Genomic DNA, 25,261 nt, shown 5'->3' with positions numbered 1-25,261 from the left:
ACCTGGCGGCTGTCATGGTTATTGATAACAGGCAGCCCCGTCATCGGGCTAGCAAGGTCAGGCTCGGAACGCCGGTACCAGCTCAGCCGGCCTCACCAGTCGCCTCGATTGCGTCTTAGGGTCGAACTTGGGGAGAGGCGTGTAAACAAGAGGGGTGTGAGAAGGCGGGGGGTGCGTCGACCCAGATGACGACCCAAAGGCTACCTTGGGCTCAAGGTTGAGTTGCGTATACGAGTGACGAGTGTGTGGTGTGTGCTGGCATGTCCGTCTGTCAGTTGCTATCCACCGGCGAGGGGCGGGATGGCTGTGGAAGCGATTCGAGATCCATCCAGCCATTTTTGGGGCCTATCTCTAGAGGCAAGGGCTGGGCTTGGCGGGGCTCGGCCTTGTTGGGGGTCGCCGAGGAAGCAGGGATGTCCGGGATGGAGGAAAGGCGTGACATGGTTCCGGGTTTCAAGTTGTGAGGTGTGTGAGGTTTATTTGGCTCGTGGGTGGATGGGTGGACGGGTGGACACGCATGGCCGGCCGGATGAATGATGGATGGTTGTCGGGCAGAGACTCCAAGGACTCCAAGGCCGGCGGCGTCGACGAGGAGAAAGCGGTGATGAAGAAGAAGAAGAAGAAGAAGACGACGTGAAGTTCCAATGAGAAAAGGTGCCGAGACAGAAGCGTCGACGAGAGTCTAAGTATAGAGAGTGGAAAGGGGGAAAAGCAACAGACTTGTCGTCTTCGTATGGACAGGGAGCCGAGGTACGTACTCAGTCACGCTCGCCTTCACTCCTTCCGTGCATTTCTGTATAAGGCTGTGTGGGGGCACGTAGCCGGCGAAGACATGCCGGTACCGAGCTGTGTAGCCGGGCAGCAGACGGTACCCCGATCCGGCGTATGGCAACGCGGACCCGGACGGTACTTTCGTCTTCTTCGGTACGCTAGCGACGTGCGCACGATACGCACGGCAGTTGACTCGAGACCCGCCCGTCGGCAGACGACCGCTCCATCGTGGCTTTGCCTGGCCCCTCTTGTGGCTCGGGCAGTCAAGTCTCTTGTACAGTCTCCAGTACAGGCACCACCCATAAGCGAGGCGTCAGTGCCCAGGCAACCAGGATCCATGGGCCCATTCTGTGATGCAGGTGCGCGGGGGAGCGTTCAGTGGCTTATTGACGAACGACTGCACGAGTGTGGCCATTTTCGCGATATGGCGTCGTCAGGGCACACGGCACCTGGCTCTCCTCTTTTTTTCCTTTCTTTTTTTTGTCTATCCTGTTCAATTTTGTCTAAACGCGGAGCTGCCCCTCGACAAAGGCACCACCACAAGGTGTTTGACGTAATGAAGGTGCAAGGCAATGCGTCGGCTTTTTTCCCGGGTCCAGCGACAACTCTACCCTACCCGGCTTGCCTCGGCTGCAGGTCGCCGAGGCGTTTTACCAAGGCCTTGGCACCGTCAACTCCAAACGGACTGCAGACTCCTCAGCGGCCGCCAATCGATTAGGCAATCGCACCAAAAGGAAGGGGGGAACCCCAGAATCAACAGCCGGCACCAGGGTCCGGCGGGAGTCGAGCCAGACATTCTCGCGACGGCTCTCGAAAACTACTCCTTTGGGCCGCCAGACCACGCCACCGGCTCTTCTGTCACTTTCCATTCGGGCCGTGAGCCGCCGAGCCGCCGCCGTTTCAGGCACCACGACTCAAGCCCTTTTTTCCATGACGGCGTCCGTGTGACGTCTGTCAGTTTGCCCGTCTGGCTGTCAGAAATACGTCCTCACAGATTCTACATGCTAAAACTTCTCTACTGAGGTGACTTCCATCTCGACGCGGAAAGCAGAGAATCCAGAGCGAAGGAACGCCGGATTGGTAAAGGAAGGACGAGGAGGACAAGGATAAGAACTCTCTCTACCCAGTAATTCTAATCATTCCGCACGCAATTTCCGAATTCCGGGCCATGGTTCCGAGTACATGGATTCATGTCCACTCGGTACCGTATCCGAATGCAAAGGTGGCGCGTGCGCGCAGATGGCGGGCGGCAAGCTACGGTATTTGCACGTGTGCCTTGCTTGCACTTGTGGCTTAACGACCCGGCTATCGGTCATCGGAGCTAAGAAGCGAGAGCCCATCCCTGTACGGAGTAGCAGTTAATTACAAAGCTCAGTAAGAATTACTCAGGTGCCGTACAGAGTCCAACGACACGACACGTGCCTCTCTGCGCTGCTTCTCGAGGAAGCAGAAACCCGCCCAGCTCGCCCCGCCCCGTCCAAGAATGGCGACGGACCCGCTGACGCGACGAGCAAGATACCCGGATGGCCAGAATTCAGACAAGAACGCGCAAGCCGATAAGATGCGTGCGTGTACATACTCGTGGTACATCTATCCCCTGGATTGCTTCCACCGTGCCTGTACCGAGGCAACAAGGCCCAAGGGAGGGGGAACCCACTTGGAGCAGCACCCTAGTGTCTGTCTGATCATTGTTCAGGATTGGGGGCTCGCCCAGGTAAAGTTGCAGCTGACGAGTCTCCCTTGTAGCGCGTGGCCGACCTCAGAGCGGAGCAGAGGCATACGTTTAACCCTGCGTGACCATCCGAGCTGACTGACAACCAGGCGAAAGAAACAAGATTTAGTCTTCAACTGCTAGCTTGCTTCGCCATTCCCCCTTTGGTTGGTGCTCCGCTGTCGCCTGACCCCTTCTCACTGCCTGCCACCTCCGTCTTTCACCGACGCCATCCGTGGGTGACCCCGTCGAGCGAGCCTTGACCCAGTCTGTGGGCAAGAATTAACACATCAAAAAGAACCCAGGGCCGTGTTCACTGCCAAGATTCTAATATCAACAAGGCGTCCCGGCACGTCAACGGCATAACAGGAGAGAAAGAAGGGGAAAACGCATCCGATTGCTCTCCGACGGCCGTCGTGAATTAAAGCAGCTCGGCCCGTTCTGTTCTATGGGTCTCATGTACATGCAAGTCTGCACTGCACGTGTGAACATACACACGCGCACGGGCCGTCGAAACTCCCGGAAACGAGAATGGGCAGATGGCCTAGATGGGACGGATGCCTTTCCGCCAGTTGAGTGGGAAAGTACCACAGCCCCGACTGCAGGGCTGCGCAGATCCCGGCTTCAGCTGCGGACGTGAAACCAACCGTCCAGCTTCAACGAAGCGCCAGTTTCTCCGTCCACCCCCTTATTTAACGGAGAAATGGACATAAAGTCAATAAAGAAACACGAGGCCTCTAAAAAGGTTAACTGAGAATGAAAAGAATCAGGACAAAAGGCGGTAAAGTCTTCGCAAAGCAGGTCGATGACGCATCTCAGCGCATCGACCAGAGCATATCTCATGCAGCTCCTTTGTCCATCTATCCATCGTCCGGGAGCCGGGAGATCTGCTGCCGAGCACCCACCAGCGTTACCGCATTAAAAATCCCCAGGTCCGCCATTCTCCACGTTTTTGTTCTCTTGGGCGCATCGTCGTAGAGACGCTGTGGGTGGAGTGCTTCGGAATTAACAGTTGTGGTCCGTGCGAGGCTATCAACAGAGCACATTTGTATCCAGGTGTCTCCGGAATCGGCATCTCGGGCATCCTGATTCCTCGCCCATTAGCCGCGCCTGTCATGGAGCCTAGAAACACAGGGTCGTGACACAAGTACGAGCGGGAGAAAACCAAAGAAAGCTCCTTCAGAATTCCTTCCGGAAGAACAATGAAGCTCGCCTCTTCCCGATGCGCATCTGCCGGGCTTGTAGCGCAAAGCATACACCCACTTCATCTTGTCTGCTGGTCGGCCTCATCGGCCACCCCGACCGACCAGGGCACACAGTTTGATTGGCTGTCCAGACGGCTGGAACAGGGCTGTGGCCTGTATTGGCTGGTCGCAATGCTGGTCGGCCGCGCGCATATGCTTCCAGATGGCCAGAGCATGGCTGTGCGCGGATGGGTTCATCGCTCCCCCCACCGCGAGTCCGGCCTTCTCCTTTCAGACGAGACGACTTAAGAAATGGGCTGTGTGCACGGCTAAACGTCATGTCCCTTCCATCATGATGCCAAAGACCCTTCACAGCAACTAGAACGTGGCTGTACACGTGGGTTCATTCATGGTCATGCCTTCCATGAGCGACGCCAGAAGCCTCCCAAACGGCTAAAACATGGCTGTACATGGGGAAACGCGATGTTGATGGGCTGCTTCGGCGCATCGACCGGATGAAAGGTGGGCGACAAAGGAGCCAACCTCGGCGCAAGGACGGCCTTATCCACGAAGGGGGGGGGGGAAACTTGACTCGGTCAAACCCCCCTTTCTCCTTGTCCCCCCCTCCCTCCTCTCTCCTTTTTCTCCTTCCGCTCTTACTCTTTCCACACCACCCACTGGCGACGTAAGTTTTCATGGGCTGGGACGAAGACAAGATGCCGATGAAGCAGGGGGCAAGGATGCGGGATCCAGGATTGGTTGGCGAGGGCGGAGAGGGAAGAAAACCGGGCCACGCCTTTTGAAGCTGTCGGCGACGAATGCCGCCCGGAAAGGTTGGGGGGACCCGGTGTTGATCGGGATACCGACCCAGATGAGGCATGGGATACCGAGGTAGCTGGAGGCGGGACAGCTAGGTGCAGGCTCCAGGAGACGCCAGAAACGCAGCAACCACAGCCATGTAGATCAAGTCTGCCGTTTTCAGGGGGCAGCCGGCCATCAGTATTCCTGTCGGTTCAGCACAGAAAGGGGCGACGCGGAGCACGTGGCCCGCAACACCTAGACAAAACAGGTCATCAAGTATCAAGGAGCCGGGCGGTCGGCCTCGCAGGGAGAGGGCCACGGAGGGGCCACGAGAGTGCGGGCCTCGAGCCGGTGCAGGCGGCTATCGATCCCGCTCCGTGGTTCGTCCTCACGCATGCCTCCCGCAGCATCTCCCGATGGATTCTGAACCTTGAGATCCGCGAGCATTTGTCATCCAGGACCGCGCGGACGATGGTTTAGACTTGGAGAGAAGTCGGTACCCGCGAGGGGGACCCTGTATATTAAAAGGATCGACTGATTAGTTGGGCATTTCCACGTGTCTGTACGCGTGTCCATCGAAGGAGGATGTTGGCAAGGAGTGGAGGAATGAAGAGAAGCACCAGAGGTAGAGATTGAAGCTGACAAAGCAGAGGCCAAGACAAGAAAGGGCCTTTGCTAGGCTAGGCTTCCATCTCTCGGTCCACTGTGCTACTGTGGAAAGAGAAGGCGGAGCCGCGCGGCAACTCTGTAGAGACAGGGCAATGCCAAGCATGCCGAGGAGAAGCAAAGTTCGTTGTCTTGGCTGGGGCAATTGCGGAGGCGTCACTAGGTCAGTGGGGAGAAGGGGGATCGGTGAATTTGAGACTCTCGTCTTTGGTTGGCTGGCGGCAGCCGTCACGACAGGCCTTGGGTTGCGATGTGCAGCGTCAAGGTTGAGGAAAAAAGGGGACAGGCCGCTCACCGCTTGCTAAGGCATGATTGGCCTATGCTGACAGGCTGTGACAGCACCTAAACGCAAGGGAAGGTGCCGAAAGGAGCTCCCCCGGCACTTGCAGCGCCCCCATTGGGCGGGCAAGCGATTCTACAGCGGCCTCGCAGGGCCGTTTCAGCGCACCTGCGCTGTCGGTGTCTCAGATCTGCCGCACCTCATCCTCGTCGACGCTCATTTCCAGCCTTTTCAACACGCACCAGAACCGCTCCCCGAGTCACGTTTGCGTCACGAGCGCGGAGCTGCAGGCGATCGGGCGTGCAAAGGGTTCCAAGTCCTTTGCACCTCCTTTCCCGTTGCGCCAGAATCTTTACTTGCACACATACAGACCTCGCCGACGTTCGGCGTCTTGAGGGTGGGAAGGGGGGCTCCATCCTTGGCTGTGTCGTGCGCCGCCAAAACCGTACCCAGTCAACGGGCTTCCGGTTTCTGCTGTCTGCTGGGCTCTAACCGACGGCTCTATCGGCACAAGCATCTTACAGCGCAGCCAAGTCCCTGACGCGGCGGGCGCAAAATGGCGCCACGGTCCTCATCAGTCCATGACCCCCTCTCGCTCCACCAAGGCTAGGATAGGAATATTGGACGAGAAACGACGAAGCGGCACTTGTTGAGCTAGACGAGCAAGACCAAATGATACACGTGCTTTCTCAGGCTGCCAACGCCTCTTCTTGGGCTCGTCGACCTATCCATAAGAGAGCTAGAGCGGACGCGTGGCTTTGCGCGCCTTGAGGCCTCGATAAAAACAAGTCCGTCCGCCTTGCCGGGGTCTCCCTGAATGCCCCGTCTGAACGCAGCTGCCACGGGGATCCTCGGTGCCGATACCACTTGTGCAGGACCAGCTCGAATGTCAAGTGTCCGGTGGCAAACGCGGAGGAAAGGGTGGCAGATCACCGTCTTGTCAACCGTCGATGATTCATGCATCGTGACAGCCATGGATACCCGACCGGCGGGTTGATTTGATTCCATGACTTGCGATGTGGGCCGCTGCATGACGGCAGCGCCCCCTTTTACGGCAATCAGGACGAGCAGCAATCCACAGTCGGCACTAATCGCCAGCGTCTCTTTCTCTCTAATCAGCAGATGAAGGGTGCTAAAAGGTGTGTACACACGGCGCGTCGTGGAATCATCAATCATCACTAGGTCGTCGACACTTGCTGCGCAGGCGACAGGTCTCGTGTCGCCATACACGCAGTCCAAAAGGTATATCCCTCGTGTCACCTTGCCAACACGAGAACGGGCCATGGCAATGGCGAGACTGCCCAAGCGACCCTCGGGTCCCGTAGGGCATGTCATGTGATTGAGTATTTTCTTGCTGCGTACCTATCGAGGCGTCTGATGTTCGGTCCCGCGACCACGGATCCTCTCTCCTTTAGGGGACGAGACGACCAGAATTAGCACCAGATGGATTGTAGCACCCCTAGTGTAGCGCCGAACGCTTTCCAGGGCATCTCCCTGCCGATTCCTCAGATGGACCCCCATCGAGCGAGTCAGTGGCTCCATCATAACGCCCTCCAACCCCCCTCCCCCCCTTTGCCCCTCGACCAGTGATGTTTTCGCCAGTCAGCGAGCGTCGTGTTGCGTTGAGGCACGACTTTCGGATCTGTCTGCGCGGTAAAAGTCATATCGATGCCTTCGAGCCCATGGCGATCGGAATTCTTCTACGGGGCCATTTGCCGATTCCACTACACGACGGTCGTCGCTTAGCCTTTATTGATCTTCTTCCAAACTTCGCTTTCGGCGGCGGCGAGGCTCTCGCCCGCTGCCGTTGCCCATTTCCTTGCCGTATCCCACACGCCCGGCTGATCTTCCCCTCCAACCGATGACCAGTTACTCGAGTTTTGCGAGCCTCCAAAGTCGTGCCCTTGGCCCTGATAACGGTTGAATCCAGACGCGCCGGCGCCTTGCTGGTACCCAGGGTGGTTCGCGTACCCGGCATTCGGGTTCGTCCCCTGCAGTGATGTCGAGTACGGGCCGCCTATGTACGTGGCTGGCGTTGTCGTCGTGGTTGACGAGCGACCCTGTATTGGCTGGGATGCAGCGGGCGCCTGGTATGCCATTTGATGTGGCATGCGAGGAGGAGCCGTTGTCGCCGCCTGCGCTTGCCGGTGGTGCTCCGCCAACTCCCCGGCTTTCGGCGGTGGAGGAACTTGTCTCTCTCTGCCGGGGGGTTCAGGCACGGGACCTGGCTGTGGAGCTGGTGGACTGACATGTTCGACTCGCGAGGGGCCTTCGTGTACTGTCGGTGTATGATATGCCTGGGGATAAGTGTTGGGCTGAGGCATCCCCGTCTGAACAGGCAATGATGGCTGGGCCCCCGGCCGTGCCGCCAGCCCTGCAGACTGCTGCCCGTCTGGTATCGACGTGGCTGCGGCTGCGGCAGCGCCCGGAAGGGCTTCCGATGACTCCTGATTGCCGTGCGATCCTTCTGGTCCTTGCGTCTGAGGAGTTATGCCAGATGCCTTGGAGGCGTTAATGGGACTGGCGCTGTACACTGGTATGGGGGGCATCTTGACGATCTCGATGCGTCGCGACGCCTCTTCAGGATATGTAGATTCTTTCCCGCGCAAGGTTCAGCGCCGAGGACCTCTTCGACAGTCGTAGGCGATGTGGTATGGCCGCGTCTTCCGTTGTGGTATCGATGTAGGCGAGAAGCGTGCATCAATGTCGTTGAGGAGAGCGTGTTCGTGTACACCGTAGAGCGGGAAGTGACGTCGTGCTCGACTGCGTTAGTCAGCGCATTCTGCCTACCCTGTATCCTGATAATCTCTCGTCTACAACTTCACGATTCTTGTTTGTTTACCTTGCCTTCTTCATCTTTCAGAATAATGTTCTCATCAGGTCTCCTTCCAAGATGTTACATTACCCTGCCATTCAAGAGCCAGCCGGATAGGCAAGGCGGTGCTGGTATAGGCAGGCCCCAGGAAGTTGTTGAAACCACCCCCGATCTCAACTGGAACGAGCATGGGTGGCAGCTTCAGAGGGTGTGCACCGGTCGCATAGACTTCACAATGGTGAAAAGATCTGGCGTGACATGTCGATGGCCCCTAGAATTCACGATTTTCCAGCAAGGCTGGTGAGCGCAGTTCAATAGTCCCCAGCGGGTTACCCGACCCATCGTCCTCAGAGCTTCTTACAGGCAGCAAAAGGGTATTTCCTTGCTGCCTCGCCTCTCACAACTTCCTCTATGCGCGCCATCTCTGCGGCCCCCCTACCTATCCTGTTCAGTGGCCCAATGTCGTCAAAGAGAAAGCCGTCGGGCTTCATCCTTGGGCCGCCGTCGCCGGGAAGCATCCCACCACAGGCCCTCGTCATCCACGCTTGGAGATCCCAGCGAGTCCACGCGGTGGCGGGGACATACCATGGCTCCTTCAAATAGCGATTGTGGTGCAATTTTCCCGTCGTGGGATCAGGGCCGCTGACGATCCATACGGGGGAGATTCGTGGCAGGGTCAGATACCGGAGGAACAACCTCCGGCAGAGTAAGAGCGTGTAAGTGAAGGCTGAGACCGCTATCCCGGGTTCCGGAAGTCTATCGCGAGGTCAGCTTCCAGGGCAGCAGACGGGACTGGCGATAAGACACGTACCCCAGAACGTGACGCATCGTATCCCCCAAAATGACATGCAGCATTTGATATACGAGCGGCCGCATCATTGCGGGGTACGCAGACAGAAGCATGTCGACGAGGATCGCGCCGAGCCGTTGAATCTCGGGCAGTGGGTGCATGTGGAGGTCCTCGTACCGAACCCCCCATCGTGTCATGTCGTCCATGAACTCCAAGCCATCTTTCCACTCGCTCTTCCCGAGTTCCTTTGAAAAATTAATCCCCATCATGCTGCCAACGGTTTTCCAGAGCGCTGCGTGAGATGCAACTTCCATATCCGTGAGGCATCTCCACTCGTACAGGTTCACGAATCGGACGGGCTCAGCCATGGAGAGGTAAAGAACGTATAAGAGGTCCGCGTTGAGGATTTTGCCGCTCTTGATATACGGAGCATGCAGATAGTTCATCCGAGCCACGGCCTTGTGAAGCGATGGAGAGCTCAGCGGGAAGTGCCCTCCCAAGCTGGGCGAGCGTTGTAAGCCGCTGATCAGAGCAGAAAGAGGCCCGTCAAACTCACAAGGTATAGATGACTTCAGTGTCCTCGTATCTGGTTTGCGCGTTTGTCAGGGCCAGGGACATTGCGGGCGCGGGTGCGGCCAGGTAAATACCTTTTCGCGGCCTGCTGAGGGTCTACCAGATCGCTAGCAGCATGCAAGAGCTTTCCCACATTGTCGATTGTATATGACTGGCGGCGCCTGATTCAGAACATAATCAAGGCGGATGGGAAGGCGGGAGAAGCGTTGCATGATACCTTGAGCAGGGCGTATCGGAGGCCCAAGTCGCAGAAAAGGGGAAACTCGAGAGCGCTGGAGGTGCAGGCGATGGCTCGGGCATCTTCAGACGTCATGGAAGCCAAAGAAGCTCGATCTGGATAGTAAAAACGTGATTGCAGCTGCCTGAGTCGTCGGAAGCGCAACGCTGCACACAAGGCGGCATACGAGGCCAACGCAGCAACCAGAGCAGATGCCCAAGGGAAGGATTCGGACAGCATTAGTGGTCCGCCGTCTCGCTGGGGCAAAGCCAGGCGAGTGATTCTTAGCACCGCAATGGCTTAGTGGGAACGCTTTGGGGACTCGGGGCTGAGAACGAACCGCGATGGTGTTGCTAGTCGGTTCGTTTTTCAAACACTTCAAGCGAAGGAGCAGAGGCATTGGTGAAGGGCCCGTTGCAGCGTAACGGCCTTTCGCAGCGTAAAGGTACCAAAACATAAACGGGATCACTGATTAATAATATCGAAAATCCTATCGTGTTGGATTTGCCGCCGGCCAGCCAACGACCGGATACCCAGTACGCCATAGGCCATGCCTCGCCAAAGTACCCGCCGGCCGAGCTCCAATGATTCTGTCTGCGGTGTGGGAGGAGCAGCATCGTCCGAAGATGCTGTAGAGTCTGAGTAAACCCGGTGCCGAATAGCGTGTCTTATCAGGTTGAAATTGCGACGACTGAGAGCATCGAATCGAGATGCCCGAGCCAAGCCTGCCGCCCAGCAAGTTCATGGAACTGGAAATACGCCATGTCACGCTGCTTGTATTTCTTGAGAGAGCCAAACGACTGGCTCAAGCCGCCGCGGGCGAGCAGGCCGCTGTCGACGGTGATGCCGCGACTGACGCGCCGCTGGTTGAGAAAGTCGTTTGTTAGAATCGACATTTACTACCTAACGAGTATTACTGCGTTGGTTGGCGCGGTGCGAGCGGAGCGGATTAAAGTGCAGGCGACGCCGCTGTCGGGGGTGGGTCTCAGCCGTAACGGCGGCTCTGATTCGCAGGGAGACATCGTATCAAGAGAAGTGCTGGCAGACTCGACGATACTTCACTCGACAAAGGGCCTGCCAGCCTGGCTCCCTGCCAATCAAGCCACTTAGCGCAGCAGAGCCAAGCAACTCACAATGGTCGGCAAGGTTTCGGAGAGGGTTCTCCTCCGAGAGGGTACGTCGTCATGGCCAAAGTCCCGACACAAGCGCTGACAATGCACTCTGCCAGGGCTGGAGAGAACCGACAATGGCATGAAGCTGACGAGCTGGCCCGAGGTGACGCCCATCAACCAGAAAAACTACTACACGTGAGTGGAATGCGCCGGCGGCAGCAGGACCGAGGCTAACCAATGCGCTCGCCAGCGACTACATGAAGCGCGATGACCAGGTTCTCGCTCTTCGACTTCAAAGCGATGCGACGCGCGACCGTCTCGTCCAGACCGCCCGAGATCGCGACCGGCTCCTCTCCAAGCCCGCCAACGGCGAACTTCCCCTCCCCGTGCCGGACCTCGCCGAAGAAGACGGCGCCACCACGCCATCGGGAGCCGTGGACCCTTCTAGGATCATTGTGATTCACCCTGGCAGCCAGAACCTCCGCATCGGCTTCGCCAGCGACGCCCTTCCCAAGACAATTCCCATGACGCTCGGCACGAGATTTCCACAAACAGAGTCCGACATGTACGAAGCCCTCCCTCGGCGGCAGTTCGAGGCCAAGACGACAGATCAACAGTACGGTGAGGAATGGTCAAGAAAATACCAGAGGATGTGTAGCGAGCTCAAGACGGAGATGCGCGCCAACAAGCGCAAAGTGCTACCAAACTCCAAAGAACTCGTCCAGACATTCAATCGCCGGACCGAGCCTGAAGTCATCCAGAAGCACAACGACCCCTTGGAAATCGAGTGGACGGACATCAAGACCCTCGAGGACCCAGAATCTCCTGCCTCGTGCTTTATCGGCAACGATGCTTTGCGCGTGCCCGACGACTCGGACCCGAAATTCAAGCTATGGTGGCCGATTCGCAACGGATGGTGGAACGAGGACGACTACACAAGTCAGGAACACCTCTACGACGACTTCGAGACGCTCTTGGACAGGGCACTTCGGCAAGAGCTCGGGCTCAAGACGAATAGCGAATGGCAGCAGTACAGCTGCGTCTTTGTCATCCCGGACCTGTACGACAAGCGATACGTGGAGCAGATTCTGCGCTCGTGCATGACGTGGTTCGAATTCAGCAGATTATGCTTCGTTCAGGAAAGCATGGCCGCAACCTTCGGCGCCGGCTATACGCAGGCCTGCGTCGTGGACGTTGGGGCCCAAAAGACGTCGGTGACGTGCGTGGAAGATGGCCTCTGCATTGAGGATTCGAGGGTGAATCTCAAGTACGGTGGGTACGACATTACCGAGACGTTCATCAAGATGATCCTATACGACAACTTCCCGTATCAAGACATCAACTTGCAGAGACGGTATGACTTTCTGCTGGCTGAGGAGCTCAAGATGAAGCATTGCACCATGTCCCAGGCCGACATCTCGGTGCAGCTCTACCAGTTCCACGTCCGCGCGCCGAACCAGCCTACCAAGAAATACACGTTCAAGACGTACGACGAAGTCATCCTGGCAGCCATGGGAGTCTTTGAGCCATCCATATTCGACAACAGCGTCAAGTTGAGGGGACGACGGAAGCTGGTTGAGCGCTCCTACAATGCCTACGATGTCTACATTCCCGACGACCCGTCGTCCGCGGCGCAGCTGGCGATATTGGCCCTGGTGAAGCCGTCCCTAACATCGAGCGCCAACGGAGCACTGCAACTATCGCAGCCAGAAGTGTCAACGCCGAGCAAGGAGAGATCGCAGCCATTCAATTTTCTGGGCAAGAGTGAAGCCGCCATTAACGGCACACCTGCAGCATCTCACGCTGGATCCCCGGCGCCAGAAGGGACCAGCACGCCCATTCCCCCGCCGTTTTTGTTTGGATCCAGTAAAGACGGCGGCGGCTACGACAGCCCTGCGCCGAGTGGCACGCGTGCCGCCGGCACGCCGGTCCCCGGACAGTTCTCTCAGGTCTCCCAGCCTCCCCCGGGGGTGTTTGTGGACGGCCCGGAACGAAGTGCGGCGAAAGTAGCGGCGGAGAGAGACTCTGTCCTCCCCATCGCGCCCTTGGACATTGCTATCCTCACGAGCATTCAGAACGCCGCTAAGAACGACGACAAGAAGCTGCGGGATCTTTTGGGAAGCATCATGGTGATTGGCGGCGGCTCCAAGGTCCCGCAGTTTACGGTTGTACTGGAGGAGAAGCTAAAGGCGCGGCGACCTGACTTGGTTGATAGGATCCTGGTCAGCAGAAGCGCCAGGGACATGGACGAGCAGGTGGTGGCTTGGAAGGGTGCGAGCGTGTTTGCGAAGCTCTCAACCAACGATTCGTGGATCACGCCCTTTGAGTTTGAGAGATTAGGGTCGAGAGCCCTCCACCACAAGGTGCTTTGGGCTTGGTGAGGGACGGTTATTTGGCAGCAGGGTGGCTGGAATCATGACCCTTGGGAACGACGGATGGGCGGGAGGTGAAGGAAACCAGGAGTTTGGGTTGAGCTTATTGGCAAGGGCGACGGGGGCGCGGCTTGGTCGGCGTTTACGACATTCTGAGCTCGCTGTTACGATGCTCAATGGTGATGCTGGTTCTGCTGGCTCGAAACTCGTGACTTTGCCCAATTGATCTACTGTAGAGGCCCCATTTCCCGCAGACGAGACTGGGCGACGTCGGGCTGACTGAGATGGGAACTGCTTATGTAAGTAAACACGGGGCGGTTTCTCGCTAGCCCCTGCGCGCGCGCGCCCTCCTCCTAATGCATCTAAACGTCAAGCTTACCTTGCAGTAAACACCGGCTCCTCGCAACGTCTTTGGCCTCGCCATGGGACGCTCTCCCCCAGCGGCTTGATCGATTGCTGACACGATGCCATCGATTTCGCGATTCCTGCCGTTCTCGGCCTCGACAACGACGACTCAGGCCGTCACGTATCTGCTCGGCGTCTCGCTCTTCTCCATCTCCTTTCTCGTCTTTCTCAACAGCTCCGTTTCCTTCGTCATCACCGACCTTATCGGACAGAAAAAGGACGTGGGCGATGTCGTCGGCACCCTGGGCTTCGCCGACGAGCTCGTCGCCCTCGTCGCGTGTCCTGCATGGGGTCTCATCTCGGATCGGCTCGGGGTCCGCTGGGTGGCCACCATTGGTTATGCCATCATCGGCGTCGCGCTCGCCGTCTTTGTCCAGGCCAAGAATGTTTATCCCCAGCTGCTGCTAGCCCGCGTCTTCTTCGCCGTGGGCGCTTCGGCCGCGTGAGTTGCCTGCCATGCTCTAGATGCGCCGGGCGCGGAGCTGACGATTTCAAAGGGCCACCATGGTCACGGCCATACTCCCCTCACTAACGCAGGAGACGGGCCAGCCATCGAGCCCGTCGGGGCCCTCGAGGATCAAGCCTAACCCGCGTCTCAGCGCCGCCTTTTCCGTCGAGTCCGAAGCCACCATCACGCCGGAGATATATACCCGGAACCTGTCGCACGAACGGGTGCATAACCCTGGCCCAGATACGGCGGCCAAGCCCGGAAAGCCGTCTGCGTTGGCCGGGCTGGTGGGGTCCTTCACGGGGTGCGGCGCTCTTGTCGCGCTGGCCCTGTTCCTGCCGCTGCCGGCAAAATTCGGCGAGAAAAGCGGCGTGACGCCCGGCGAGGCTGTCTCGTACAGCTTCTACGTGGTCGGTGCCGTGTCCTTGGTCGTCGCTCTGTTCGTCTTCGTCGGACTGCGCAACCTGAATGGCGAGGAGGGCAAGGGCTGGAGAGTCCTCCTCGGCATTCGAAATCGATACGATGCACTTGACGATCCTGAAGCCGACGACGACGAAGATGGGCCCCGAAGAAGGGTAAGCTCCGGATGCAACGCTTGGCCTGGCCCTTGGCTGACTCTTGGTAGGAAGCGGTTCCCTATCTTCGTCTCATGAAGGACTCGGTCCTGCTGGGCTTCTCTGACCATAGGATCGCCCTCGGCTATCTCGGCGGGTTTGTGGCGAGAGCGTCTACAGTCGCCATCTCTCTCTTCATTCCCCTCTTCGTCAACACGTTCTTTATAAGCAACGGGTTCTGCCGTGGCTCGCCCAACGACCCATCTCCCGAGCTGAAGAAAGAATGTCGAGCAGCCTATGTCTTGTCATCCATCTTGTCTGGAGTCGCGCAGCTCATTGGCTTGCTGTGTGCTCCCCTCTTTGGGTATCTCTCAGGCCGCACTAGGCGCGTCAACTATCCCGTTGTCGTGGCAGGCGCCTTTGGCATGATTGGTTACATCATCCTCCCGCAGCTGGCCAGCCCCGAGCTCAAGGATGTAGACGGGCGTGGAGGCAGCCCGACCATCCTCGTCATCGTGGCCCTCATTGGCATCAGCCAAATCGGGGCCATTGTGTGCAGTCTGGGGTCGCTCGGCCAAGGCGTCCTCGCAGCCGAATTGCCACGGTCGGTTCTTCGTGAGCCGTCGATTGCGCCGGACGATGACGAGTCGGCCGAGTCGGACCCGCTCGTCCAGGAGAACGAAGATGACGCGATATCCCGGGTGCGCTTGAAAGGTTCCATCGCCGGCGTGTATTCTCTGTGCGGGGGAGCGGCGATTCTGCTTCTCACCAAAGTCGGGGGGATCCTGTTTGACAAGCTGTCCCACGGGGCACCATTTTACATGATGGCCATGTTCAACGGGGTCTGGCTTGTCGCCAGCTTGTTCATGGACGCATCGCAGGCGTTTGCGAGGGTTTGACGGGCAAGCGATCTATATAGCTTACGAAGTCATGAATACAACCGAGTCTCTCCCCTTTGATTGCGGGGCCAGAGGGACACGGTTTACTTGAGCCGCTCTGTCTTTCTGCAGTGCTTTCATTGAACCTCGCTCTGATCCATCCACCAACTGAGAGCTCAAGCCCGGTGGTCGAGGCTACGGAAGATGCCAACAGACGGGAGCAACTGATGCAGCTGTGCTGTGTGGTCTCTGACCTTGTCGGTGCCTTGACTACTGGGGGCCTTTGCCTGCTCGAGGGAGAAGGCCTTGGATGGTGTTGAGACAGAGAGGCAGTGTCTGCCCAGCCAGGCTAGGACTTGCATGCAGAGCTTATGTGGTTGGCAGAGGGCCTGTGGCACGGCAGCGGCGGGTTCAGCTCAAGGCAACTCTGCGATGCGACTGCCGGCCCGTCTTGTGCCTGAGCGAGTGCATCATCCACCCAAGTGTGCATGCGCGAGGCCTTGGAGCCCGGCGTGTGTGCGGCGGCCCGACTTGCAGAAAGGAGAGAGAGGGAGAGAGAGAGAGTAGACTGCACCGCCGGAAGTGTCTCACGTAGCCCGGTCACGAGCGCATGCTCTTCTTACTGAAGCCATGCTTAGATTGAAGGTTCGCTCCCGTGCAGCTTGGCCTGTTGGGCGTGTCGACGAGTCAGGTTGGGAAGCCCCGTGTTGCCGTAGATGGCGTACACGCGCCGGGAAGGCTGGGTGGATTGGGGCACCACAATGGGCCTGGAGCTACCGGCAAAGCAGGTTGGACGGACGTGGCAGAGTCGAGGTGGATGGATGGGAGCCCGGTTGGCTGGCTGGTCTTTGTTGGAGTGGTGGTGGTTGTGACGACCGAGTTCCGGGAACGTGTGTCTCGGCTCACACGAGAAGAATGCCCGCAGCCGTGAGCGGAGTGCTTGTTGTCTGCAGCCTGTCTCGTTCACGGGCCGGGCCTGGAGAGGCGGAGACGACATGGTCGTCTGAGAACGAGTCGGGATACGACAGTACGTGTTGGACGGCTTGTGGCCCCCCCTTTCCCGCTCTCGGACACCAATGCTGTCTTGGATTGGGGAGGACCTGACTGCGTACGGATAGGGCCAAGTCAACAACAAAGAGAGAGGCCTTGTTGCCTGGAGCCAGGAGACGGGAGCTGGGGACGCTCACGGCACGGCTGAGATGGGTCTTTATTTCTTCCTTTTTCCCTTGCCGTCCACGGTTCTGCATTGTTGCCGTTTTTGCTTTTCCTCGATGCCCGGGTTTTCGTCATGGCAGGACGGGCTGAGGGCGGATGTGGCGTCATGGTTGTTGATGCCTGGCGGCGATGGAGGGGCCAGAGTGCGACCCTGCTGTACCGGAGAGGAGAAGCAGCCCATGCAGCATTTTCCTTCCACGACGGTGACTCTCCTGTCGACTCGGGCGAGACAAGCCAAGCGGGGGAAAAGGCGGAGGACGGGGGGGGGAATGGATGAGGGGGGATGGATGAAGGGGGGATGGATGAAGGGGGGATGGATGAAGGGGGGGTGATGTCAGACAAGCGTTGGGCTCGTTGCACGCGGCATGGCTTTGGCTTGGGGAGGCAAGGCAATACGAGGTCGGCCGCGTGCACTGTGCGGCATGTACCCGGGCAACTGGCCGAGTGCATGTAAGTACCTAGGTAGGTAGTAGGTACAACCTACCTATCTACTAGGCAGGTAGGTAACTGTAGGTAACTGGTAGGTGCCTAGGGTGCCTAGGGAGGTACTTGTTGCTAGCCTGTCAGGTTGCTTGTGTGCGTGGTGTCGGTATCCTTGTGGCCGGTGTGTGTCGGTCTGCATGTACATACTTGCTGCATACTTGCTGCATGTAATATGACTTGTTTTGTTGGAAACTGTATGTGAGCCGTCCGTCTGCGCAAGCGTATGTATGCAGGTGCATGGAACCGTCTGTGACGACTCTGACTCTTGTTTTGATGCGAGGAAGCTATTGATCTGCTCCGTAATCATGGATGGTGGTGTTTTTGCTTCCGTCGCATCGTCTGGGGGACCGTCTCTCCGGCTGTGTGTGCTGTGCTGTCAGGGCACGTTTGCATTGGCTAAAAAGAGCCTGGATCAACTCATTATGATCTCTCCCACCGTAACATATGTACAGACAGACAGACAGACAGACGGACAGACGGACACATGGTGGAAACCAATGACGCGCCAAAAGCACTCCATCCAAGTACGGATACGGCCGATTTGAGTTGGTGGAGGAAATAGGACGAGGGAAAGTCGACGGAACGCCCGCCCTCCTCGACATCACTTGCATACATACAAACATACCGACACAAGCAAGGGGACCAAGGCGAGAACCACATAGGGCACCGGGCATGATGATTTGTCCGTCCCACCCTCACTCGACTCACAGTCCCTTTCTATCCCGCTTTTCCTTGCTCCTCTCCGTCGATAACCACAGGTACTGCACCTCCGGGCACCGTCTCCGACGCGACGCGGTACAGTCACTACATGCAGCCGGGCACAGGCATGCACGCACAAAACATGCGCATGCTGCGCGATAGGCTTTTGTGCAACGGCCGCTCGGTAGCTACTTGCGTGGGAGAAGACGGCGTGGAGTAACTCGGAGATCCAACCGAGTACATACAGTCTGTAGTACCCGATACACAAGGCATACTGTACATACTTGCGCAAGAACAGTCCAGTGTGCCCTGCTGCAGACATGTATGTGTGCAGGCCGTGTAAGCCAGTCAGTTGTATCCGCATAGCGAATTATCCCCACAGACTATAGGGGAACTAGCGAGGCCCCTCGTGCAGTAGCGGCCGTGACGATGATGATGCGGTAATTCGTACAGCGCGAGAAGAGGAGCGTATAAGCCAGCAGCAGCAGCAGCAAGCACGCCGTACGCGGTCAAAGGCCCCAAGAAAGCAGAGACCGTCGTTGTCTTTGAGCCCGTGTGCCGGCCACAGATCGACCAACGCCACGCCACACGGGCCGGGGGAAGCTTGTGCTACCGATACGGAGTCCTTGGCTGCATCTCTGCCGCTGTCAGCCTGGACTGGACACCTCTCGTGCACAGCACACGAGATAACCGGCCCGGAGCCATCATGTAGTGTTGTACAGTACATGGGGGACAGAGCAGCTGTAGTATGTATGGACTCTCGGCACTCGCCGGCCCTGTTGATGATATCCAAAGGCTGGTGCATACATACTTACACGGACGAGTTGCTCAACCCGGGCCTGGGTCTAGATGGAGTCACGAGAGAACAGACAAGGAAAACAGGTACAGTTATGAGCTAATCAATAATCCCATCCCGGAGTCTTCTTGCCATGTACGTACATACAAGAAACTATGCAGTATGCACACAGTTTGACAGACTCGCATCCATGGTGAATGCTCGTATGCATGCACTCTCGTCCCGGCTCGTATTTCCAACTCGTCACATTCGCCTGAGCCATTCCCTGCGGCTGAGGAACGGCACCGCCAGCAGCTGGTCGACTGTCTGCACAAGCTATCTAGGCATGCGGTTTCCTTGCAAGGCGGTTTCCCAGGCCGTAGTGACACAAGTGTATGTATGCAAACACACTCGCATGCCTCTCTCCCTCCCTACCGAGTACATACATGACATACATGCCTCCACAATACGACTATGCAACATGACATGCACCCTGTATCCAGAGCCTGGCACGGCCCATGGACGCGGTACCATGTGTGCTATGTGCAGACTGCAGAGTAACTTACAGTATGTGCGTAAATGTGTCAGTGTGTATGCGAGCAAGGCATAAAGCATGCCGAGCAACAAGGCCTTCTCTGTCTGCTGTTCCGAATCCTCCCGTCTGTTTCTGTCGGGACTGAGCCACGAGAGTGAGCATGGGGAGGACCGAGGACCACCCACAGACAGACCTTGGAGGCAGGGACCGTTGGCGAAGGAGGACCGTTGACAAAGGAGCAGGCATTTGCCTCGTCGTCACACCTCTTTCTAGGCGAGTTTGCAGCCACATCTCTCGGGCCCCTGTCCCCCCCCGTCCCCCCTTTTCCTCGTCCTTTCATCTACATACACACAGATATTACAGGACTGTATCCGTACACACCGATGAACTAGAAGTCATGGCTCCTCCTAGTTCGCTCATGCACTCTTGTATACGGGCACCCTCTCGTGCCTTCTTCACGTTCCCTTCGGACAGCAATCCAGACACGCATACTGCAGCGCGGCACGACCGACAGGGGGCTTTTTCTTTTCGCCCGCTTGAATATTTCCCCCTCCAACCTCTGCTCTCCTCCCTCTCTCAACCGCTACCAGCTGTGACGACTTGTTACGCCGCCGTCGAGGGCCGAGTACAGTAGGTAGAAAAAAAAACCCCCCGATCCCAAGCCACCATCATACCAGGCGGTCTCGTCCCCGGACGCCTGCTGCGACCCATCGAGCTGCTCACGTCGGCCGCCCTTTTTTCCTTGTTACACATGCATATCCCATCCCGCTGCGTCTGCCGTGCGACCTGGGAGGCGGATCGCTCGATGAACTCCCGGAAGCGGCAACCAACAGCTCCCATCTCGGGATGCACAGCGAGCCTGGGGACTTGACATCCGGTGTCCCCCATGTACTGACTGTGCTTGCAGTACAGTATGTATGTACTGTATGTACAGGCTGGTTAGTCCCAAAACACGTGGCTCGTGATTTGACGTCGAGGTGTCGTGCGAGCTCTTATCGTCGAGGCCGGTCGGCTGTGACTCTCCACCAACACCGCACGCTGCTCCAAAGAGAGCGACCGACTGGCCGAAACTGACCAAGGGCCGAGTGAGGATCGACATGAACGACAGGGAGACGCGGGGGTACTACTTCGTACCGTAGAGCGAACGAGAGAGAAAGAGGCGGTGGGCAGGGGAAGAAGCATCGCCATCCGTCACCACGGCTCATCAGCCTCTGCAAAACTCGGCCTCATGTTTCTCGGGTTGCCCTCCCAACCACCTGCCATTCAGCACGCAACGCCTCGCCGCGGCCCAGAGCTGGCTGGACGACGATCCGGTCTCGGGATTGGCCGGCTGTGCTCGAGCCTTTCGGCAGGAAGATGGAGAAACGGACTTGTCTCCCGGCGGTAAGCTGGCACAGCTTCCCGTCTGCTCTCTCGCCTCACCCCCGGCTGGGCCATCCGTTCCCGACCATGGCTGCAAAGGCCAGGTCCGCTGCCTCCCGTTCAGGCCGCCACCACTCGCCTAGCCATCACCCCCCTCCCTTGCGCCTCGCCCTGCCCGTCACAAAACACATGATGCTCATGCACGCCAAGCATGTACTGTATGGCTCGAGACGCGGACGCGGACGGTTGGATCGGCTGGGAGCTGCTGTCGTGCCTGAACCGGCTGCATCCTGTATCTTGGTGTTGTTGTCCTGCAGTAGCACGTACGTATAAGTCCCAGCCCGGACTCCTCGTCCTCAAGTCTTCCTTGTTGTGCTTTCTCCGGCACCTCACATCCTTCAAGCCTGCTCCATACCTCCTCTCCCACTCCTCTCAGCAAGCCAGATTCCCCTCTCCTCCTCCGGGAGAGCGTCGTCTGAGCCAGCCGAGCCGCCACCTTCGTTGAAATACTTATTACCCTCGCTCTCGCCCGTCCATCACGGCGTGCCAACAGCGTGTCCATCAACTCTCGCTTCTTTACATACCACTGAGCCAGCGGTCCCTCGTTCCGTTCGCCATGGTGTCTCGTCTCGCCCTGCTGGCTTTGGCCGCCTCGGTTCTTGGGAACCAGATTGACCCGAGGGGACATGAGCCGGAGAATCACCCCGAGCCCGAGCCCGAGCACAACCCGACTTATACCACGGGACTGACGACTTACACGACCACGACCATCTGTCCCGTCACCTCGACCGTCAGCTCCGAGGGAACGTGAGTACCGGCACAGTCTATGCCTTGTCTCCGCAACCCCCTTTACGCGCTCTTAAGCTGACATGAACTCAAGGACTTACTGGAAGACTGATCTCACCACATCGACCCTCACCGTCACGGAATGCCGCGGCTGTGGGGGCGTCGTCACCGTCCCCGGCCCAACCGTGACCGGGGTCACCACCAAGCTGGTCGAGGTCACTTACACGTCGCTCTGCCCCGTGACGGAGACGGTGACCGGACCGGAGCACACGTACCTGACGACGCGGACCGTCACCAGCAACATTGTCACCCAGGTGCCCACCACCGTCTACCAGAGCGTCCCCGGACCCGATAAGACGCAGACGGCCACTGATGTCGAGTACACGACCATCACGAGCCTGTGCCCGGTGACCAAGGTGACGACCATTGCCGGACAGGAGCGGACTGTGACGTACACCACCACCAGCCTCATCAAGACCACTGTTCCCACCACGGTCGAATCCACGTTCCAGCAGCCCGACCACACGGCCACGGCCATTGATGTGCAGTATACCACCATCACGAGCCTGTACCCGGTGACCAAGGTGACGACGATTGCTGGACATGAGAAGACGGTTACCTACACGAGCACCAGCCTCATCAAGACGACCGTTCCCACTACCGTTGCGGAGACGGTTAAGGAGTCGGACACCACGGCTACCGCTACGGATGTTGAATACTCGACCATCACGAGCCTGTGTCCCGTCACGCAGACCACCACCATTCATGGCACCAAGTATACAACCACCTTCACTACCACTAGCCTCATCAAGACGACGGTGCCCAAGACGGTTCAGGAGACGGTCAAGGAGTCGGACACCACGGCCACGGCCACGGATGTTGAGTACTCGACCATCACGAGCCTGTGCCCTGTTACGCAGACCACCACCATCCACGGCACCGAATACACGACCACGTTCACCACCACCAGTCTCATCAAGACGACGGTGCCCAAGACGGTTCAGGAGACGGTCAAGGAGTCAGACACTACGGCCACGGCTACCGACGTCGAATACTCGACCATTACCAGCGTCTGCCCCGTGACTGAGACCACCACCATCCACGGCACCGAGTATACGACCACGTATACCACGACGAAGCTGATTGAGACCAAGGTGCCCAAGACGGTCCAGGAGACGGTCAAGGAGTCGGACACTACGGTCACGGCCACCGACGTTACGGAGGCGACCATCACCAAGGTCTACCCCGTTACTCAGGTCACGACGATCAATGGCGAGGTCCATACCAAGACGTACAAGACGACCAAGCTGATCAAGACGGCGGTGCCAACGACGATTGAGCAGACGGTCAAGAAGCCCGATACCACGGCGACGGCTGTCGAAGTCGAGACGTCAACCCTCACCAAGATCTATCCCGTCACGCAAGTCACGACCATCGGTGGCGAGGTCCACACCACGACTTACAAGAAGACCAAGCTCATCGAGACAGAGGTGCCCGTGACGGTGCAGCAGACGGTGCACAAGCCCGGCGAGACGGCGACGGCCATCGACGTCGAGTACCAGACGGTGACCAAGGTCAACGCCGTGACCCAGGTCGTGACTGTGGGCGGCGAGAAGCAGACGGTCAAGTACACGACGACCAAGGTCGTCAAGGTGCACCAGGCCAACACGGTGTACACGACCGTGACCAAGCCCGGGTGGGTCGAGACGCAGACCGAGGTCGAGTACGTGACCAAGCATGAGGGCTACGCCGTGACGGAGACGGTCGTGGTGCCAGGCGCCGAGTCGACGCAGGTCGTCCACGTCACCAGCAAGGTGGTCGAGGGCGGCGAGTCGACGGTGACGGAGTCTGTCAAGGCGCCGAGCTCTGCGCCGTCGCCGCCGGCTGTCGAGTCGACCTCTGTCTCGCCCAGCGTGCCTACCGCCGCGGCGCAGAGCAACAGTGTCCCCGTTGTCGCCCTCGTGGCCGGTGTGGCCGGCCTCATGGCTATTCTCTAAAGCCCGGGCTCACACTCTCTTTCTTTCCTTCTTCGTTCTCTCGTCAAGCTCTATCACCGAGCTTGGGAGAGCCCCCCTTTTTTTGCTTTCACCTTCGAGCCGCCTTGTTCACGATGTCATGCCTTGAAATGAATAAGAATCATGCCATCGACCTACGGACTTAGCAAGCCACTTCTTCTTTTTGATTTTACCTTTGCGCTGTGGTGGTGATGGAGCTTCGGAGGAAGGACGAAGACGGGGTTAATAACGCGAGCGCCAAGCAGGAGAGGGCAGCGGACTGGCCAGACGGAAAGGGTTGCGCTGCTGGTTTGGAGAGACAAGTTGATGACGCGGTGGACATTCATGTATATATTTCTTTTTTGACTCGCGGGACCTGCTTGAGGGTTATTCGTAGATGTTGAAAGCAAGGCCGAGGTCCTCTGGTAATGTCAGGATAATGCGGCTCCGTTTTTGGTGCCCTTAATCTTGCTTCTTGTTCTCCTCGTAGCGTGCCGTGGATTATTTTCTGCTGCTGCAGCTGCTGCGGCCGAGTCGGTGTGCAATTACGCCGTTCATTGAGGAGGGGGGGAGAAGAGTGAAAGAGGGTGAAAAAAGGGCATTCTTCTGTCAATGTCGTTGAGGGAGAGGATGGGCACGTGGACGATGCCGCCGAGACGTGGGTCCAGTGCTTGGCCCCCCCCCACCTTTCCAGTGACCTCTTTTCCCGAGGCAGGCAGCCTAACATCTCTCCCTCTCTCTTTCCTCGCTGTCGATCCCTCCCAGCCTCAGCCTCGCGACCTTCAACTCGACCTTCAACTCGACCTTCAACTCAACCCTCAACTCGACCCTCAACTCGACCCTCAACTCGACCCTCAACTCGACCATCAACTCGACCCCTTCCCACACCCACCATCTCGACTTGCACTCCTCGTCCCGTGCGGAAATCGATCCCACCTTTCTAGCGGGCTCGAAAAGGCAGCGCGCTCGCTCCACCACCAAATATGGCTCCAGTCGACAGAATGAGCCACCAAGAATTTGAGCGTACGTCCTCAAACCCCATTCTGCCTCCCATCTGCCTCTAGACTGACTCCGCCAAATGCAGAGCAGCTCAAGGACATCATCCAGGATCTCTACCAGGTCATGGTCCAGGTCACCACCTACGACGCCGCCGGGCGCCCTAGCCGCGACGTCCTCTCCAACGAAGTGTAACCATCCCCCAAGCTGATCCAGACCGGCGCCACCGCTGACAATTCAATCTTTTTGGTACAGAAAAACACTCTCGCGCTCCCTTCAGACTCTCCACGCCTCGGCCTCGTCCCCGCACAACACCCTTCCCTCGGTGCCCCCCGAGCTGCTCGAGTACGTCGAAAACGGCCGCAACCCGGACATTTACACGCGCGAGTTTGTCGAGCTGGTGCGCCGCGGCAACCAGCTCATGCGCGGCAAGATGCACGCGTTTGGCGCCTTTCGCGACGTCCTCGCCAGGGACATGATCTCGGCCATGCCCGAGCTGAGAGACGACGTCGCCAAGGTGCTCGAGGCTACGGGCGGTGGGGGCCCGCTGGCCGCCGCCGAGAGGAGGAACGGGGAGGATAGGACCAGGGCGGCGCCGGATTCAGGTGCTGCTTCTGTGGGTGGTGGCTGACCCCCCTATCCATCCTGGGACGAAGAAAAGACAAGTCAAGTCTGCTGGCAGTTCGCGCGCAAGAAGCCGCCATGGCAGGCAGCGCCCACGTCACCTCCTCAACAAAGTCACAAGCGCCGTGCCTCGCTCAAGGCCTCGGGACCCCTCCCTATCTCCCCTCATGAGGGTGACTGCTCTATGGCAGGCCGGGCGAGGGGAGAGATGCCCT

At 58.2% G+C, this 25,261-nt stretch overlaps 5 protein-coding genes across 5 annotated transcripts; 4 read left to right on the top strand and 1 right to left on the bottom strand.

Annotated features, from left to right (window-relative positions):
- Nucleotides 1-8,575: 8,575 nt before the first annotated feature.
- Nucleotides 8,576-9,904, bottom strand: HRG_03948 (C6 finger domain-containing protein; the record flags this gene model as incomplete). The annotated part of the gene is made up of 5 exons (XM_044862419.1): nt 8,576-8,984; nt 9,040-9,519; nt 9,575-9,604; nt 9,666-9,742; nt 9,809-9,904. The coding sequence occupies 5 exons, from the start codon at nt 9,902-9,904 to the stop codon at nt 8,576-8,578; spliced, it is 1,092 nt and encodes a 363-aa protein (XP_044723445.1).
- Nucleotides 9,905-10,942: 1,038 nt separating this feature from the next.
- Nucleotides 10,943-13,301, top strand: HRG_03947 (actin domain-containing protein; the record flags this gene model as incomplete). The annotated part of the gene is made up of 4 exons (XM_044862418.1): nt 10,943-10,982; nt 11,037-11,115; nt 11,171-11,536; nt 11,579-13,301. 4 exons carry the CDS (start codon nt 10,943-10,945, stop codon nt 13,299-13,301), a joined length of 2,208 nt encoding a protein of 735 aa, XP_044723444.1.
- Nucleotides 13,302-13,756: 455 nt separating this feature from the next.
- Nucleotides 13,757-15,598, top strand: HRG_03946 (major facilitator superfamily domain-containing protein; the record flags this gene model as incomplete). The annotated part of the gene is made up of 5 exons (XM_044862417.1): nt 13,757-14,139; nt 14,195-14,449; nt 14,513-14,720; nt 14,771-15,314; nt 15,414-15,598. 5 exons carry the CDS (start codon nt 13,757-13,759, stop codon nt 15,596-15,598), a joined length of 1,575 nt encoding a protein of 524 aa, XP_044723443.1.
- Nucleotides 15,599-21,262: 5,664 nt separating this feature from the next.
- On the top strand, nt 21,263-23,429 carry HRG_03945 (uncharacterized protein; the record flags this gene model as incomplete). Its single annotated transcript, XM_044862416.1, has 2 exons — nt 21,263-21,453; nt 21,527-23,429. The coding sequence occupies 2 exons, from the start codon at nt 21,263-21,265 to the stop codon at nt 23,427-23,429; spliced, it is 2,094 nt and encodes a 697-aa protein (XP_044723442.1).
- A 980-nt stretch (nt 23,430-24,409) lies between these two features.
- Nucleotides 24,410-25,053, top strand: HRG_03944 (transcription factor subunit med10 of mediator complex domain-containing protein; the record flags this gene model as incomplete). Its single annotated transcript, XM_044862415.1, has 3 exons — nt 24,410-24,449; nt 24,511-24,613; nt 24,678-25,053. The coding sequence occupies 3 exons, from the start codon at nt 24,410-24,412 to the stop codon at nt 25,051-25,053; spliced, it is 519 nt and encodes a 172-aa protein (XP_044723441.1).
- Between the last annotated feature and the right edge of the window lie 208 nt (nt 25,054-25,261).

This window comes from Hirsutella rhossiliensis (genome assembly GCF_020360975.1).
Source record: "Hirsutella rhossiliensis strain HR02 chromosome Unknown scaffold00003, whole genome shotgun sequence".
In the NCBI taxonomy this organism is placed as follows: Eukaryota; Fungi; Ascomycota; class Sordariomycetes; order Hypocreales; family Ophiocordycipitaceae; genus Hirsutella; species Hirsutella rhossiliensis.
This window is presented reverse-complemented; position numbering and strand designations above follow the sequence as displayed.